The sequence below is a fragment of the Neoarius graeffei genome, chromosome 10 (assembly GCF_027579695.1).
Source record: "Neoarius graeffei isolate fNeoGra1 chromosome 10, fNeoGra1.pri, whole genome shotgun sequence".
Lineage (NCBI taxonomy): Eukaryota > Metazoa > Chordata > Actinopteri > Siluriformes > Ariidae > Neoarius > Neoarius graeffei.
Genome location: NC_083578.1, coordinates 38,257,858 through 38,274,774, shown reverse-complemented (window position 1 = coordinate 38,274,774; position 16,917 = coordinate 38,257,858). Strand labels below are relative to the sequence as shown.

The following is a 16,917-nucleotide window of genomic DNA, read 5'->3' as shown; positions in this document are numbered from 1 at the left end:
ATGGAGCTCCCCTATTCCTACTTCTGTTTTCTTCAGGCTTATTGTGAGGCCAAAGGCCTTAGCTGCAGCAGCAAAGCGATTGACTACAATCTGAAAGTCAGATTCGCTGTGTGCAAGAAGTGTGCAGTCATCAGCATAGAGAAGCTCAAGGACTACCATCTCCAATGTCTTTGTGCAAGCAGTAAGCCCCGGATGTAGTTCGTATGAAAAACACGAGTGGTGTATTTAAATAATATTGGCTGGCTTTGAGTGGTATATCAGATATATTCCATTCAGAATTGAATATAACTGATATACCACGAAAAAAAGCCAGCCAATATGATTATTATTCTACATACACATTCTCTTTTCTGGCAGCACGGTGGTGTAGTGGTTAGCACTGTTGGCTCACAGCAAGAAGGTCCTGGGTTCGAGCCCAGCGGCCGATGAGGGCCTTTCTGTGTGGAGTTTGCATGTTCTCTCTGTGTCCATGTGGGTTTCCTCCGGGTGCTCCAGTTTCCCCCAAAGGCATGCAGGTTAGGCTAATTGGTGGCTCTAAATTGACCGTAGGTGTGAATGATTGTTTGTGTCTATGTGTTAACCCTGCGATGATCCTGCCTCCCACCCATAATCAGCTGGAATATGCTCCAGCTTGCCTGCAACCCTGTAGAACAGGATAAGCGGCTACAGATAATGAATGGATGGATTGTCTTTTCCAGTTTTTCAATGTCTGTTGGCATGTTTTTCTCTTGTAAACAGAAGAGAACGGTCAAGACTTTCTAGGCATTCAGAGAAGGCCCAAACATATCAGCATTTCAAATGTTATATTTAATTTCTTTCATTCTTTAATTGCTTTCATAATTTCATTATAATTATTCTCTTCTAATTTTAATTCAGCCTCATTTTCTATCAAATTTGTTTCAGAAATGAAAGGGTTACTGTCCTGAAAACATTAAAATAGTTATCCAATGAGATTTTTTGTTTGTTGTCTCTAGGCAGAGAGTTTCGAACTGACTCACTCATTGGTTAGGACTTCATTGCCAGGACAGAAGGCCATGGCAGTGTCTGTTTATGTAGGAAGTGACAGATTAATTAACCAATCAGATTTTGATTTATAGTGGGCAGGACCACTGTAGGCTAACACGAGCTTAACCGCGAGTCTGCACTGTCAGCGCAGCAGTGAAATCACCTTCCAGCCGGTGTAGTGTTCATCAGTAGTGTTAGCGAATGCTAATAAAGCAGTCAAGCCAGTGCTATTGAGAGCAAATAGCACAGGCTAACGACCGAGAAACTAAGGCTACATCCACACGACAACGGCAACGAGATTTTTTTTTTTAAATATCGCGTCTACATGGGCAACGGATCAGTAAAATTTCAGGTCCATATGGCAACGCAACGCTTGCTGAAAACGATGTAATACACATGCCACACCACTATGTGCGCTGTAAGACGGTCCCATCGGAGACACCAGAACAATAGAAGAAGTAGACGCATGCGCATAAACCCCTTCTTCTGTAGCATTAGCCACACAAAGTTTTGATTATTAATCAGTAGCGTAAAACGAAAGACGTGGAAAGAGGAATGAATGGGGGTAGATGGAAGCCGGTACGCCAACATTCTGATATCCTCCAGAATTCTTTAATGGGCCGGAATAAATTGAATGCTACACATTGATGGATTACTTTGTTTTTCTACGCCCTTTTTGAGGAATGTATTGTCGGACTTAAACCAACATCTAAAGAGGTGAGATCGCTCCTTTTTTTTTTCCTATGTTTGCTGGCGGGATTGTTTTTGTTTTTGGAAAGCGCACGGGCGGTGCGCGGTTTGGTACTGCTTCCGCAGTGTTTGGACTAAAGACTCTGCCCTAAGGGCTATTCTCTCACTCACTCTCTCTCTCTCTCTCTCACTTTGCACCATTACACAATAAATATTCACAGTGAAAATATTTTGTAAGCGCATTTCATGAACCAAGTTATAGGATTTGTTGACAACTCGCATCGAGTTGGTTACACTTCTACCCGGCGTGAAGCACTGAGAGTCATGTGGTTGTGACGTCATCGTAAACAAATCCGTTCTACTCATCCAGACGACTTCGCAATGGCGCCGTTGCCAGATTTTTTCACTCTGGAACCCGTTCTCAAAAGATTTCATTTTGGGGCACCCAAAACACTGGTGCCGTGTGGACATCAGGCCGAAACGATAAACAATTTTATCAGATTCACCTGAATCCGTTGCCGTGTGGACAGGGCCTAAGATTTTTGTCTCCAGACTGTTCTTCCATGCACGCTCGCCACAGCCTTTTTAACTCAGACTTAAGTATACATTTCCCTATGTAATTTACTTAGTTACTTTTAAAATCAACATTGAGAACTACACACAACAGAGCTACCACTAATCCCTTGCAAAATCCTTTGCCCTGTTGCATTTTTGGCGTGTCTGGCCAAAATTTATTTTGTTTGGCTGAGCTCTAATAGTAACAGTTTGTTCCTGCTTGTAAATGTGTGTGAAGAATATCTTTTTTTTTTTAAAGATATTTTTTTGGGCTTTTTGCACCTTTATTGGATAGGACAGTGTAGAGACAGGAAATGAGCGGGAGAGAGAGAGACGGGAAGGGATCGGGAAATGACCTCAGGCCGGAATCGAACCCGGGTCGCCCGCATTCATGGTATGGCGCCTTAACCACCTGAGCCACGACGCCCCCAGTGTGTGAAGAATATCTAAGGAAGTTTTAGTAGCCTTTCGGATGTTCAACACATCTTTTGTTTCAGTTTTCAGTTTATTTGTTTATTGCTCAATTATAGCATAGCGAATTCTAGCACTGGATTAGCCTAGTCTTTCTCTTTCCCAGCGAACAAAGAAATGATTCTGTGCATGCACAGAAGAAAATTTTCTCATTGGATGTTGGAGCTCAGGTCATGTTGTCTTGACAACCTACAATATCGTGAACCATATTCAGCGCTCATTCTCCATTGGGTAAAGTGACATAATACACGTAGGATAAGCGATACGCGAACAATATTGCATGCTATCAAACCAAATGAATGAAACACGCTAGAAGGGAATTGAATACATGTTTTTATTCCATGGAAAAAAGTGTCCTGCATGTATAATAACTCCTAGTAAAACACTCGGTTTGATGTAATATATTATGTCATGTTGGGAACAGACAAACAAATGGAGGTGAAAACATAACCTCCTCCAACAAAGTTGGCGGAAGAAATGAAAAGGGTATTTGGAAACGAGTGAGAAAGGTAAGTACACACACAAACCTGGTCATCTCCTGTATACAATGGGCTCTGTAGTTCTCATAGTGTACATCACAGGTCACATCTTTCAGGTCGTGCATATGTGAGCGAATTAGCATGTTCCTCAACTTCACAAAGTCACAATGGGACTGGTTCTCCACTGCAGGAAACACACAGCAACATGAATCAAATATGTAACAGTCTTCACTTGACAGAACACACACACTTAAAAAAAGACTACATTTAACAGTAAGGTTCCTACGCAAATTATCAATTTCACAATACATGTCCATGATTACCCTTTACTGTGTCATATATAATAATAAATACATAATTACCGCACCTTCAACAATGCCCCAAGGGTAGAGGCGGCCTCGCACTCTTTGACCTCTTGCTTCTACCACTGTATTACTGCCAATAACAGCAAAGGGAGTACATTCCTATAACAAATTTAAGCACACACATACACACGCACACAAAAGTTCATGATCAGAACATTTGATATGAACATAAGAACAAAATTGTCTCCGTTCCAATAAACACATCAGAAAGAAATTTCCTTAAGGGTGGTGTAGTTATTTTCATTAATTTTAATCTTATTCATGAGTGTATATAAAACACATCTCTTACTCTGAAATTTACAGCTACTGGCTATTTTTAATAAATTGATGTTGAGTGTCTTTTACTGCCTATCCAACATATAGCCCATTTTCAATAAGAGTGAGAACACCCACTAGCCATTTATGTTCATAAGAAGACTACTGATATTGATTATCTATCCGATATCCATAACTGTTTATCCTGTGCAGGGTCACGGGCAAGCTGGAGCCTATCCCAGCTGACTATGGGCGGGGTACACCCTGGACAAGTTGCCAGGTTATCGCAGGGCTGACATATAACAAACAACAAATAACCATTCACACTCACACCTACGGTCAATTTAGAGCCACCAATTAGCCTAACCTGCATGTCTTTGGACTGTGGGGGAAACCAGAGCGCCCGGAGGAAATCCACACAGAAGGGCTCCCGTCAGCCACTGGGCTCGAACCCAGAGCCTTCTTGCTGTGAGGTGACCGTGCGAACCACTACACCACTCTGACATCTGATATTGATTGATATTCATTAATTGACTAGAGTTAATTCTGTAATATGGTTACAGCTCGCCATTCATATTAGTGCGAGTTTGAGACAAATACAGCAAGAGGAGCAAATATTCAACTGTTAAGACTAGTGTCAAGTTACTTAGCTGTAGGAACTGGACCAAAATCTTTTTTTTTTCCAAATATATTTATAGGTCTTTTTGCATTACAAAACACTAACAATTGAACTACTGTCACAGATAGAACATAACATTCACACACACACACACACACACACACACACACACACACACACACACACACACACACACACACACACACCTAAACTTGCACAAGCCACATATAAATGCACAATTTTGCAAAATTAACATCAATGTAAAATTTGAAATTAAATACTCAAACTTCAATATAATAAGGATCACACTTTAAAAAATATATACATAATAAAATGAAATAAATAAAAGTTTACATTTCAGACTCTATAATGCTCATATACAGTTCCCAGAGATGAACAAACTCTTTCTGTTTTCCCTTAGCAATATATGTTAGTCTTTCTAGACCAAGGCACTCTGAAAGTTCCTTTATCCACTGTTTCATAGAGGGCGCCTCTACACTCTTCCAATTAAGTGCAATCACTCTCCTGGCTTGTAGAAGTCCAAAGTCCAATAGTTTAGTCTGTTTCTGCATTTGTATGAAGTTCAATGGATAGATTCCAAGTACACACAGCTTAGCATTTAGTGGTATGTTAATATGAAAGACCTCTGACAGACAATTTATAACATCTTTCCAGAACTTCTGAATCTTTGGACATTCCCATAAACAGTGAAAAAGGGTTTCCTTGTTATTTAGACATTTATGGCCCTTTTCCACTACCCTTTTTCAGCTCACTTCAGCTCACTTCAGCCCAACACGGCTCGCGTTTCGACTACCTTAGAGCAGCACGACTCAGCTCACTTCAGCCTTACTCAGCACCCAAAACTCGCACGGTTTTGGAGTGGGGCTGAAGCGGGCCAAACCGAGCTGAGTGAGGCTAGGGGTGTGAGGAGACACTCCCCTGTGCACTGATTGGTGAGGAGGAGTGTCCTCACATGCCCACACACGCCCCACGAGCACGCTGGGATCTGTAAACACCGTAAACCCGGAAGAAGAAGAATTACGAATTACGAGAATTTCTGAAGCCTTATGCGCCTCGCCTCATCTATACACTCTTGCCAGTATCTGTTGGCGTTGTCGGTGACAACAAGCCACAGCACCAAGACCAGCAACACTAACGACTCCATGTCCTCCATGTTTATTGTTTACTATCCGGGTCGTGAGACTACCGCTTAAAAGGTCACTGATGTCACTGTTTGCGCCGCCTAACGACATCACGTGACGTCCACCCACTTTCGCTAACTCCACCCAATATGTCCACCCACTTCCAGCCAGCACGGTTCAGCGCGGTTGTAGTCGAAATGCAACTCCAACAGCCCCACTCAGCTCGACTCAGCCCAACTCAGCACGGCACGGCTCAGCCCAACTCTGCCACGTTGGTAGTGGAAAAGCAGCATTAGTACAAGTGTCTGGAATGTTGCCAGACATATGGTGAAGTTTGACAGGGGTCATGTACGTCCTCATCAACCATTTATATTGGAGGAGCTTAAACCTTGTATTTATTGTTTGTGCCTTTAAACAAGCCTTATTCCAATCCATTTCAGTTATGTCTTCTTGTATGTCACCTCTCCAAGCATTTAACCTGTCCATTGCTGAATCTTTAGAAGTAGATATTAGCAACTTATAATAAATAGAAAGTAGGTGTTTCCTTCTCATACACCCAAGGGAGACTTCTTCTATTTTTGATAATGGTGGGACACGCATAATCTGTCTGGATCTGGATGACATGAAATTTTTCAATTGTAGATATTTTAAAAAATGCTTTGGAGGAATTTTATATTTTTCACGTAACTGATTGAAGGTAAGCAACACTCCATCCATATACAAATCTTTCACTCTCTGGATGCCTTTCACATGCCATGATCTAAATCCCCCATCTTTTTTACCAGGTGTGAATTGTTCATTACCCCAGATGGGGTGAATTGGGAGAATACTAGAGAGTCTCCCATATGTTTGTGTGCAGTGTGCCACACTAAAATTGTGTTTTTCAGGAAGGGATTTTTTGTATGTTTTTAAAGGTTTTTTTTTTCATCTGAAGAGTATAAATAACTATGTAAGGACAATTCTGGAACTGATTCTTGTTCAATGCTTACCCAAGATGGGGGTGAAGTACAAAAATAATGTGTAGCTGATGTTAACTGGGCCGCCATATAATACCACCTGAGATTTGGAAACTGAAGCCCCCCTCTCTCTCAAGGCTGGTATAGTAATTTTAGGCGAAGTCTTGCTTTCCTATTGTTCCAGATGAACTGACTGAACAACTTGGTTAAATGATCATAAAACGATGCTGGTAATGGCAGAGGAAGCATCTGGGAAAAGTACAGGAATTTAGGTAAAACTGTCATTTTTATAACATTTATTTGTCCCATCATGGATATGGGTAAATTAGACCATCGGTTTAATAATTTGGTGACTTCATCTACCAGAGGGTCATAGTTTGATGGGATTATTTTATTGAGTTGTGGAGTGATTTTAACACCCAGATATTTGAAACCTTCAGTAGTTGTTGTAAATGGTGTTGTTATTGTGGGGTTTCCCCTCTCTTCCTCATTAAGAAACATTAATACAGATTTGGAATTATTAATTTTGTACCCAGAGAATTTTCCAAAGTCTTCTAATAGCCTTGTCAGGTTCAGGATGCTCTTTTTTAAATCTGTCAGAAAAAATATGATGTCATCCGCAAATAAAGAAATTAGGTGGTCTCTTTTACCAATTCTTATGCCTGATATTCCCGCACGCGTTCTCACCGCTACAGCTAAAGGTTCTATTGCAAATGTAAAAAGTAGTGGTGACAAAGGGCATCCCTGTCTCGTTGATCGCTGTAGGCTAAAGGGTTTTGAAATGTTATTAGTTAGAATTTGTGCTGTAGGATTTGTATATAGTAGTTGAATCCATTGAAGGAATGACTCACCCAATCCATATCTTGGAAGTAGTTCCAGGAGATAATTCCATTCTATTCTGTCAAATGCTTGGCATGCATCTAGAACTAACATTGCTGTGTCTTTAGTGTTGTGTTTCTCATATAATATATTTAGAACCCGTCTGATATTGTGATAGCCCTGTCAATTTCTAACAAAACCTTGTTGGTTGTCAGTTATCAATTTAGGTAAATATTTGTTTAGTCTCCTAGCAAGAGCCTTACATAATATCTTGGTGTCACATCCCATAAGACTAATTCCCATGTAGGAGGAACATTCAGTTGGGGATTTATTTGGTTTTAATAAAAGAGTTATAGTTGCTATTCTCAATGAATCCGGTAGCATTCCCAATTCATATGATTCATTATACATGTCTAGAAGTGGCTGTACCAGTTTACTTTTAAATTCTTTATAAAATTCTATTGGCAGCCCATCTGGTCCGGGTGCTTTACCACTATTCATATCTCCTATAGCTTCTAAAAGGTCCTCTATTGTTAGTGGATTATCAAGTATTGCTTTATCCTCCTCTGATAATGTCTGGAATTGTAACTGGTCAAGAAAAGTATTCTGAGCTTCTTCATTTCCATTATATTCTGATTTGTATAACAGGTTGTAAAACTCTCTCAAGTTATCGTTTATCTCTGTGGGGTCAATCGTTAAGTTACCTGTTTTTGACTTAATACTATGAATTGTCCTTTCAGCTTGTGTTTTCTTAATTCGCCAGGCCAGTAATCTACCTGCTTTTTCTCCTTGATCATAATATGCTTGCTTAGTCCACATTAAACTCTTAGTCACTCTTTCAGTTGTCAGTTTATCATATTTAGCTCTCATAATAGTCAAGTTTTGTAGTTTTTTGGGATCTTTGTCATGATAGAACTCGTTCTCTATGTTTTTAATTTGTTTTTCTAATGACTATTTCTTGTTTGTATTGCTTATTTTTGTTACTGGTGTAGCTTATAATTTCTCCCCTTATGTAGGCTTTGAAAGCTTCCCATCTAATACTAGCTGTGGTTTCATCCTTATTTAATTCAAAATACATGTCTATAGAGTTTTTTATAAATTTGACAAAGTTTGGATCCTTTAACAAAACGATTGTAATCTCCATCTTTTTGGACAATAATCAATTTTACCCAGTTGGACTTCCATAAACACTGCTGCATGGTCACTAATTACAATGCTGTTATACCAGCATTTTTTAACCTGAGGTTGTAACTCTATAGATATTAGGAAATAATCAATACGTGAATGACTTTTATATGAACTAGAGTAACATGAATATTCCCGGTTATTAGGGTTTTTAATTCTCCAGATGTCATATCGTCTAAGGTCTCGTATATAATCATGGAGTATTTTTCTGGTTTTTGTATGGGTGTTGTCAGTTTGAGTAGCTCTATCTAAAACTGGGTCTAGGGTACAGTTAAAGGCTCCTCCTATAATGTATAGGCCCTCCAGAGCCGACGCAGTTAGGAATAGTTTTTCAAAAAAGGATGGGTTATCATCATTGGGACCATATATATTAATAAGGTTTATTTTTTGTGACAGAATACTGACTTGTACTATAATGTACCTCCCGTGTGGGTCTTTGATGAGTTTTATTGTTTGGAATGGTATTGATTTGTGTATAAGAATAGCAACCCCTCTAGCTTGACTATTAAGGGAAGCATGAAAAACCTGACCAGACCATTTTTTTGGTTAGCCTTTGTATATCTGTTGTGGTCAGATGTGATTCTTGTATAAAGATAATCCTAGATTTTAGATCTTTTATCCTGTTTAATACTTGTTTTAGTTTAGTTGTTTTCTTCAATCCCCTGACATTCCAACTTGTAATATTAGCAATCAGACTATTTTCCTGTTTAGTCCTCTCCATATACAATTATAACATTATTCATGTACGTCTGGGGTAATAATAATGATAAAAGAAGAGAAAAAAAAAAGAGAAACCTTATTACAGAGATGCAAGTTTACACATACATTCAAGCACTTACACACACTGAACACTGAACCTAATATAAACTACCCCTTACTAAACATGGGCATTTCCCTTGTAAAATGCCTCCCTCTCCCCTGGAATCAAGGTGGATTTGGAAGACGCTGATCCCCAATACTGGGGAGCAACTAATCAGCGTGAACTTAACAGATAGCGCTCCAACAGTATCCATCAACCATGTTATTAAGTTTACATAATAATTACTGTAACCCTTATCCAAAGTATCATAATTTATTTTAAAGTCTTAGCTTTCAGCATGTAAATAAGAAAGTTCAAAAATGGAGTGAATTTTAATAAGCCTTTGAACAACACAATAGCCTACACTGCTGTGATTCGTTGTGTAGTACATCCAAGTGTCTTTATGCAGCCACCAGGCTACATCAGAAACATGTCCCTCACAACTCACTCACATGGCTCCTCTCCTGCTGCTGCTTGTAGTGGGAGAGTTTTATAAAAATCTTCGGCTTCCTGTGGTGTCGAGAAAATATAAATCTTCTTGTCATACAGGATCCTAAGCCTGCAGGGGCTGTGTAAGAATCCACGAAAGGCGTTGATGTCAACAAACAGTTTTATGATCGGGTGAAACCCCCATCGGATGCGTAATGTCTCCGCGGAGAGATCTTGAGCAAATGTGATCTTGGCCCCATTGTGCATGATTTCTAATTTCCTTGTCACCCAGTACACAAGTTCCTTCTCTTGGAGATTTAGAAAGCGGACCAGCACCGCTCTGTTTTAGTTTGGTTTCCTCGAGGCCATTGTGCGATGAACCCGCTCCAATATGAATGACTTTTCTGGTGGTAGTTCCAGCCATCTTGGCAGCATGTAGGTAATAAAGTTGAGGAGAGTTTGTTCTCCCTCTGCTCCCTCTTTTAAGCCCAATATGCACAGCTTCTTTCTCCTTCCCCTGTTCTCCAGGTCGTCTGTTTTGGCCTCAAGGAAAGTGATTCGCTTGGTAGCCAATTCCAAAGCTGTCTCAGCTTTCTCTAGTGCCCTCTCAGTCTGGTCAGTGCGAGTTTTGGCTTCTTCGACACTAGCTGTATTAGTCAAAACATCTTGTTTTATCTCCGTCACAGTACCTTCAAGTGCGGCCAAAGCATTTGACATTCCAGTCAGTTTTGCGTCGATGTTATTCAACTTTGTTCCAAAGTCCGACCGTAATGATTTTAGCTCACTTAGTACCTCCGTTATGTTAGCCATATTAGCATCTGTGTTGCTCGATGGACTCAATGGAGTTGTTTTAGTGCCTTGCTTGCGTCCACGAGTAAAAATGTTGCACTGTTTCACCGCAGAGGACTCTGACATACTGCACTGTGTCTTTATTGAGAGTTGTTGAAAGTTTGTAAGGGTATTTAAAAAAAAAAGCAGCCCACAGTTTCAGAGCTTCTCCACTAAGCTGCCATCTTGGTCACGTGACACCCCCCCCGTTTCCACCAAAATCTATTTTTTAAAAATTACTGTCTAGAAGCATTTTACATTTTAATACAAGTGAGTGTATTCTTTAGAATGAGTGTTTTGCAACCTGCTGTTTATGAAATAATCAATGGAGGGATTTATTGTTGAAAAAAATGACACATATCCAAGCTGTACTCGAGTTGGTTTTACTCTTTACTCTAGACGTCTTGCACTTCTTACTGTTGAGTAAATATTGATTTGACTGGCTGATATTAGCTCACTACAAAACTGTGTTGAAATTCATGGCCAATGGTAACTATAAATTTACAGTGAATACATATTTTCTCGGCGGCACGGTGGTGTAGTGGTTAGCACTGTCGCCTCACAGCAAGAAGGTCCGGGTTCGAGCCCCGTGGCCGGCGAGGGCCTTTCTGTGCGGAGTTTGCATGTTCTCCCCGTGTCCGCATGGGTTTCCTCCGGGTGCTCTGGTTTCCCCCACAGTCCAAAGACATGCAGGTTAGGTTAACTGGTGACTCTAAATTGACCGTAGGTGTAAATGTGAGTGTGAATGGTTGTCTGTGTCTATGTGTCAGCCCTGTGATGACCTGGCAACTTGTCCAGGGTGTACCCCGCCTTTCGCCCGTAGTCAGCTGGGATAGGCTCCAGCTTGCCTGTGACCCTGTAGAACAGGATAAAGTGCCTACAGATAATGAGATGAGATGAGACATATTTTCTCGGCGGCATGGTAGTGTAGTGGTTAGCACTGTCGCCTCACAGCAGGAAGGTCCTGGGTTCAAGCCCAGAGGCTGGTAAGGGCATTTCTGTGTGGACTTTGGATGTTCTCCCCATGTCTGTGTGGGTTTCCTCCAGGTGCTCTGGTTTCCCCCACAGTCCAAAGACATGCAGGTTAGGTTAATTGGTGGCTCTAAATTGACCGTAGGTGTGAATGTGAGTGTGAATTGTTTGTCTCTGTGTTAGCCCTGCGATAACCTGGCAACTTGTCCAGGGTGTACCCCGCCTCTCACCCATAGTCAGCTGGGATAGGCTCCAGCTTGTCTGTGACCCTGTAGAACAGGATAAGTGGCTACAGATAATGGATGGATGGACGTATTTTCTCATCATTGCTGAAACTCCTTATAATCTAAAAATGATGTAGGTTAAGGCTATAACTGCGGTTGGACTTTATGGAGGTTTATATGTTTGCATCTCACCTTCAGCTCTTTGTCCATCTGTTTAAACTCCTCATCTTCATCAGAGTCACATTCTGGAAACTGGTACACTTTAATCCCAAAGCGTTCAATCTCATCTCGTACCTCCAGAAAAAGAGACAGCAAAGGGATAATTTGAGGAGAACAGCATACACTGAAGAGAACATAAGTGAATTAGCTGTGTTCAGTTGTAGTACAGGATGAAATATTGTAAAATGTTGTGTATTCACCCGGTCCTTAAGCTTCTTTATCTCACTCGGAGTGAGACAGTCTGCTTTGGCAATGAGAGGAATAATGTTCACTTTCTCATGCAGTGCTTTCATGAACTCCACATCTACCGGCCTCAAACTGAAAATAACGCACACACACACACACACACACACACAAATTTTCTGATAGACCTTTAATTCTCCAGAGACAACTCTGTATATACATGATATGGCCAAAGGTTCATAGACACGTGACCCATATGTGCTTTTTGAACATCATATTCCAGATTTAGTCCCCCTTCCCTTTGCTATTATAATAATGTCCACTCTTCTTTGATGGCTATGCCCACTCAGTCACAAGAGCATTAGTATTCGAAGACATAGAGCATTCATACGAAGATATTCTTTTATAATTTTGTATTTTGTGGCAACAGCTTTCAGAGACCCACATATGGGTGCAATAGTCAGGTGTCCACACACTTTTAGTCATATAGTACACACACAGCATGTTACAAACCCATGTCCAAACGGTGGTATGAAATAAAGACAGCAGTGCACTCGGTTATCCAATATGTTCTTCCTGTTGAGTCCACTTTCATCCCTGAAATATTGCTCAAATTGCTGATCAATGTAGTCAGTGATGGGCTTCCAACTGGAAAATACACACAGAGGAAATATCAGACTGGCAAGAAATATTCAACCCTCTTTAGCAACAGCTTTACCCTGGTCAGGGTGGATAAAGTGGATTCTGGGTGCAAGACAGACACACACTACGAATGGAACACCAGTCCATCACAGGGCTCCATGCCCACATACACTGACACCTAAGGGCAATTTAGTGTGGCTACACCTATAGGCATGTTTTTTGGGTGGTGGGAGGACCCTGGAGAAAGCAGAAGAAACCAAGGCAGACACAGGGAGAATGTATGAAACTTCACACAGAAAGCAACTGGAGCTCAGGATTGAACTGAGAACCCTACAGCTGTGAGGCGATGCATGCTGCACCACATTCCATCAGAAATCAATCACTTGTGAGCTGATTTGCCAAGTTCTTACCACTCATTATTGTTTACAGCGTCTCCAAACCCTGGTGTGTCCACAATGGTGAGTTTGAGTTTGACACCCTTCTCCTCAATATCCACAGTATGTTTGGTGATCTCCACTGTCTGATTAATGCGCTCTGAAAGAAAGGGAGAGACAAAAGATTGACTGTAAATGTAGCATTTCCCAACAATACAAGCATATCCTCAGGAGTGGAACTTGAATAATATATTCTAAGTGAAATTCTAACCATAAAGGTTTGTTAGTGTAATAGAAATCCGAGTTCTTATTCCAAAGCCTTTATTTGTTACATAAATATTACAGTACAGTGAAATTCTATTCTTTGCATATCCCATCTTGTTAGGAAGCTGGGGTCAGAATGCAGGGTCAGCCATGAGGCAGCACCTGGAGCAGCTGGGGTTGAAGACCTTGCTCAAGGGCCCAACAGCTGGGTGGTGCTGGGGCTTGAACCCCCAACCTTCTGAACAGCAGTGGCGGCTGGTCAACAGGGGGCACTGGGGTGCCGCCCCCTTCCAATTATCCAGATGAGAAAGACTACATGATATTAAACATAAATTAATTAAGCAAAAGTATTTATTAAGTCAGAATTGTTCACCTCATTCTACTTCACCCTGTATCCATCAAATTATTTTTAACCTGTTTTTCCATTCATCCATCCATTATCCATAAACGCTTATTCTGTGCAGGGTTGCAGGCAAGCTGAAGCCTATCCCAGCTGACTATGGGCAAGAGGTGGGGTACACCCTGGACAAGTTGCCAGGTCATAGCAGGGCATCACACATAGAGACAAACAACCATTCACACTCAAGGTCAATTTAGAGCCACCAAATAGCCTAACCTGCATGTCTTTGGACTGTGGGGGAAACCAGAGCACCTGTAGGAAACCCACGGGGAGAATATGCAAACTCCACACAGAAAGGCCCCTGTTTGCCACTGGGCTTGAACCCAGAACCTTCTTGCTGTGAGGCGACAGTGCTAACCACTATACCACTGTGCTGCTGTTTTTAAACTGTATCTATTTAAAATTTATGTGAACACCTACACTTCCTGTATACTTCTACCCGCTGGGGCACCGGCCAAATGAGTGTCTATGTGGCTACACAAACTTTGGAAGAACAGGTGACTTGAGGCTGCGTTTTAATTGGCAGCTTCAAGATTTGGCCTAGGGCATAGTAAAGTATGTCCCAGACACGCCTTCTTTTATTAGCAGCCAACTGGAATTGTTTTTAAATTTTCTTCCACATGATTGGACAGTTTCCTACAGACCTTCATATTTGCAGCTGCCACTCACTGCTGCTTGTTAGACCAGAGTTTTTACAAGATAGCAAGTTCAAGTGGATCTGTGAAAAAAGAAAATTCTGCTATTTCTTTCCAGAAACATGATTTACATAGCGTACACTGGAATTAAAAAAAAAGTGAATAAAATAGCTTGAACTGGACCAGCTCAATTTAAACATTAAGCAGCAGGCAGGTGATCAAGGGTGGGTTTACACTTAAGGCTTCTTCCACTCGTTATGACAAACGGAGCTGGCTAGCTGGATGCAGTGTGAGTACTGCTTTTAATTGCTTTCCCTGTTTGCGTTTTCAAAGTATTGACACTGAAACATTGTGGACAATGACAGGGATACAGTCTGTGAAAGTTCTCAGTCATCCAGGTCATCGTAAACCATAGGTGCTAAAGAAGGCAACTGAACTTGCTTGAAATCCTTGAAAATGTTTCACCTCTCATCCGAAAGGCTTCTTCAATTCTGTCTGACTAGTACAGAGTTTGAGGTATTTATCCTCTAGTGGACCAAAAGCAACCCTAAGGAGTCATTGAGGTCACATGGGTCGTCTGTAGGTTGTTAAGGTCCCTGAATGGTGTTAGCAGTCTAGAGGGTTGTTAGGGTGATCTGTGGGTCATTGGCTCTCTTTGCCATCATGTGAGTCATGATGATGGGGGTACAGGACCTTAAACACTTTTCTGAAGAGTGCAAAATAGCACACCTGCAGCTAGCTTGACAACTGTTTGAAGCTAAGTTTCTTTGGTAGGCTTAGCATTGCTGAACAGTAAGATGCAAGAGAGGCTGAATGCATTGGCCATACTATCAATTGAAAAGAGACTGGTGACCGAGATGACTTTAACCGGAAAGTAATCGAGACGTTTGCAGGCCAGAAGGAAAGGAGGGCAAAATTTATATTCAAGTAGTGCTTGTTTTTAAACCTAACTATTGGCAGCTTCTCTGTACTTGCTCTGATCAATAAGCAGTACTCAAGCAAGAATTTACTTGGACTGTGTGATCACCACTTCACACTTTAATGTTACTTTAATTTGTGCATTTACACTTAACATCTCTCACACCGTTAACTGCTTGTTGGCTGTAGAATGAGACTCCATGCATTCTGTATGCTGCTGTTGCAGCGTTTCTGGACAGTGCTTGGGTAACATTAGTGTCTTGTTTTTTGATTAGTTTGAAGGTGTACAATAGGGAACCTTTTCAGAAACAATGGTTTTATAGCTCATATTTAATGGCATTTAATTCCCTTTGCTGTGTTGTTCATCAACACAATATATGAAAGTACAAAAAAATTGAAGAAATCATTCAAATTTCCTTGTTTTTGATTATAATTCGTCAAAGTATGCGCATGTTCGAGTGTACTGGAAAAGCTCAGCTCAGAGGGGTCCACATAATTATAAGGGCAACGAGGGTCAAGGACATTGTGTGTCAGCAGCACGGTTGAAGCGGGCAGGTGTCAAACTTGGAACTTTTATATCACAATTGGAGTTAATAATAAACGATATCACTGAATAATGTTCCTTACCTCTAACCAGTATATATTACGATTTTTTTTGTTGTTTTTAATGGTTTTGTATATTTCATAATATTTTTATTTTCTAAATATTTATCAACATACCGCCATTGTGGCATGACAGCCTGTGATTGGTGGACAGCTGACAAAGGGTGTCTCCCATTGGTTGTAAATTGTGGCATAAAAATCGTAAACACATGCGGGGCCCGCTGATTGGCTGTTCACATACTGAAGTCAAGCGGCGATGTCCAGCGTCTGTTGCTGTTGTCCAAAGAAAACTACAGCTAAAAAAGCTCTACTACCGGATTACTTGGACAATCTTAGTCAGAAAGTAGCGAAAGATAGATACACACAGAAATTAGAGTTTATTAGCGGTTATGATCTGCAAAAAATTCCTCAAAATGACTGGAGTGATGGTGCAGATTTGTGGCCTAGCATTAGCTATATGTTGGAATATACATCAGGACTTTTTTCCTGAAAAGTCCCCACACGGAACAGTTTTAAAAAACTACAGAAGCAAGAAAACCTTCTTTGTGTAAAGACTTTTTCCTGACATCAGCTTTTGGGAACAGAATGTTGCAAAAGCCAAAGTATTTACTCTCAAACAGCTCTGACCTAAACTGTGGCTAGACGGTATCCCCACCCCTCCATGTCTCATCAACCCCAAGGACATGTAGTTACACAGCTATCTGCACTCCATCATTTATACAGTGATTCTTATTGTTAAAACAATATCTGAAGTGTTATTTGTAAAATAACTCTTGCTTTAGACTTTCAAACAATATTGTAAGATTTTTTAATTTTATCTAATAGTGGATGGTGCAATAATTACAAACACTAACAGAATCAGCACATTTCAGTTGTAGCTATAGTC

At 40.8% G+C, this 16,917-nt stretch overlaps 1 protein-coding gene across 2 annotated transcripts in view; it reads right to left on the bottom strand.

Annotated features, from left to right (window-relative positions):
• The window catches only part of septin5a (septin 5a), a 41,521-nt gene that overhangs the window by 11,904 nt on the left and 12,700 nt on the right, over positions 1-16,917 (bottom strand). For both annotated transcript variants that reach the window (XM_060931770.1, XM_060931771.1), the window contains exons 4-9: positions 13,248-13,371; positions 12,709-12,843; positions 12,213-12,330; positions 11,986-12,087; positions 3,568-3,664; positions 3,249-3,384 (exon numbers count right to left, since the gene is read on the bottom strand). In XM_060931770.1, the coding sequence (XP_060787753.1) occupies positions 3,249-3,384; positions 3,568-3,664; positions 11,986-12,087; positions 12,213-12,330; positions 12,709-12,843; positions 13,248-13,371 (712 nt within the window). The remainder of the gene's footprint in view (positions 1-3,248; positions 3,385-3,567; positions 3,665-11,985; positions 12,088-12,212; positions 12,331-12,708; positions 12,844-13,247; positions 13,372-16,917) is intronic.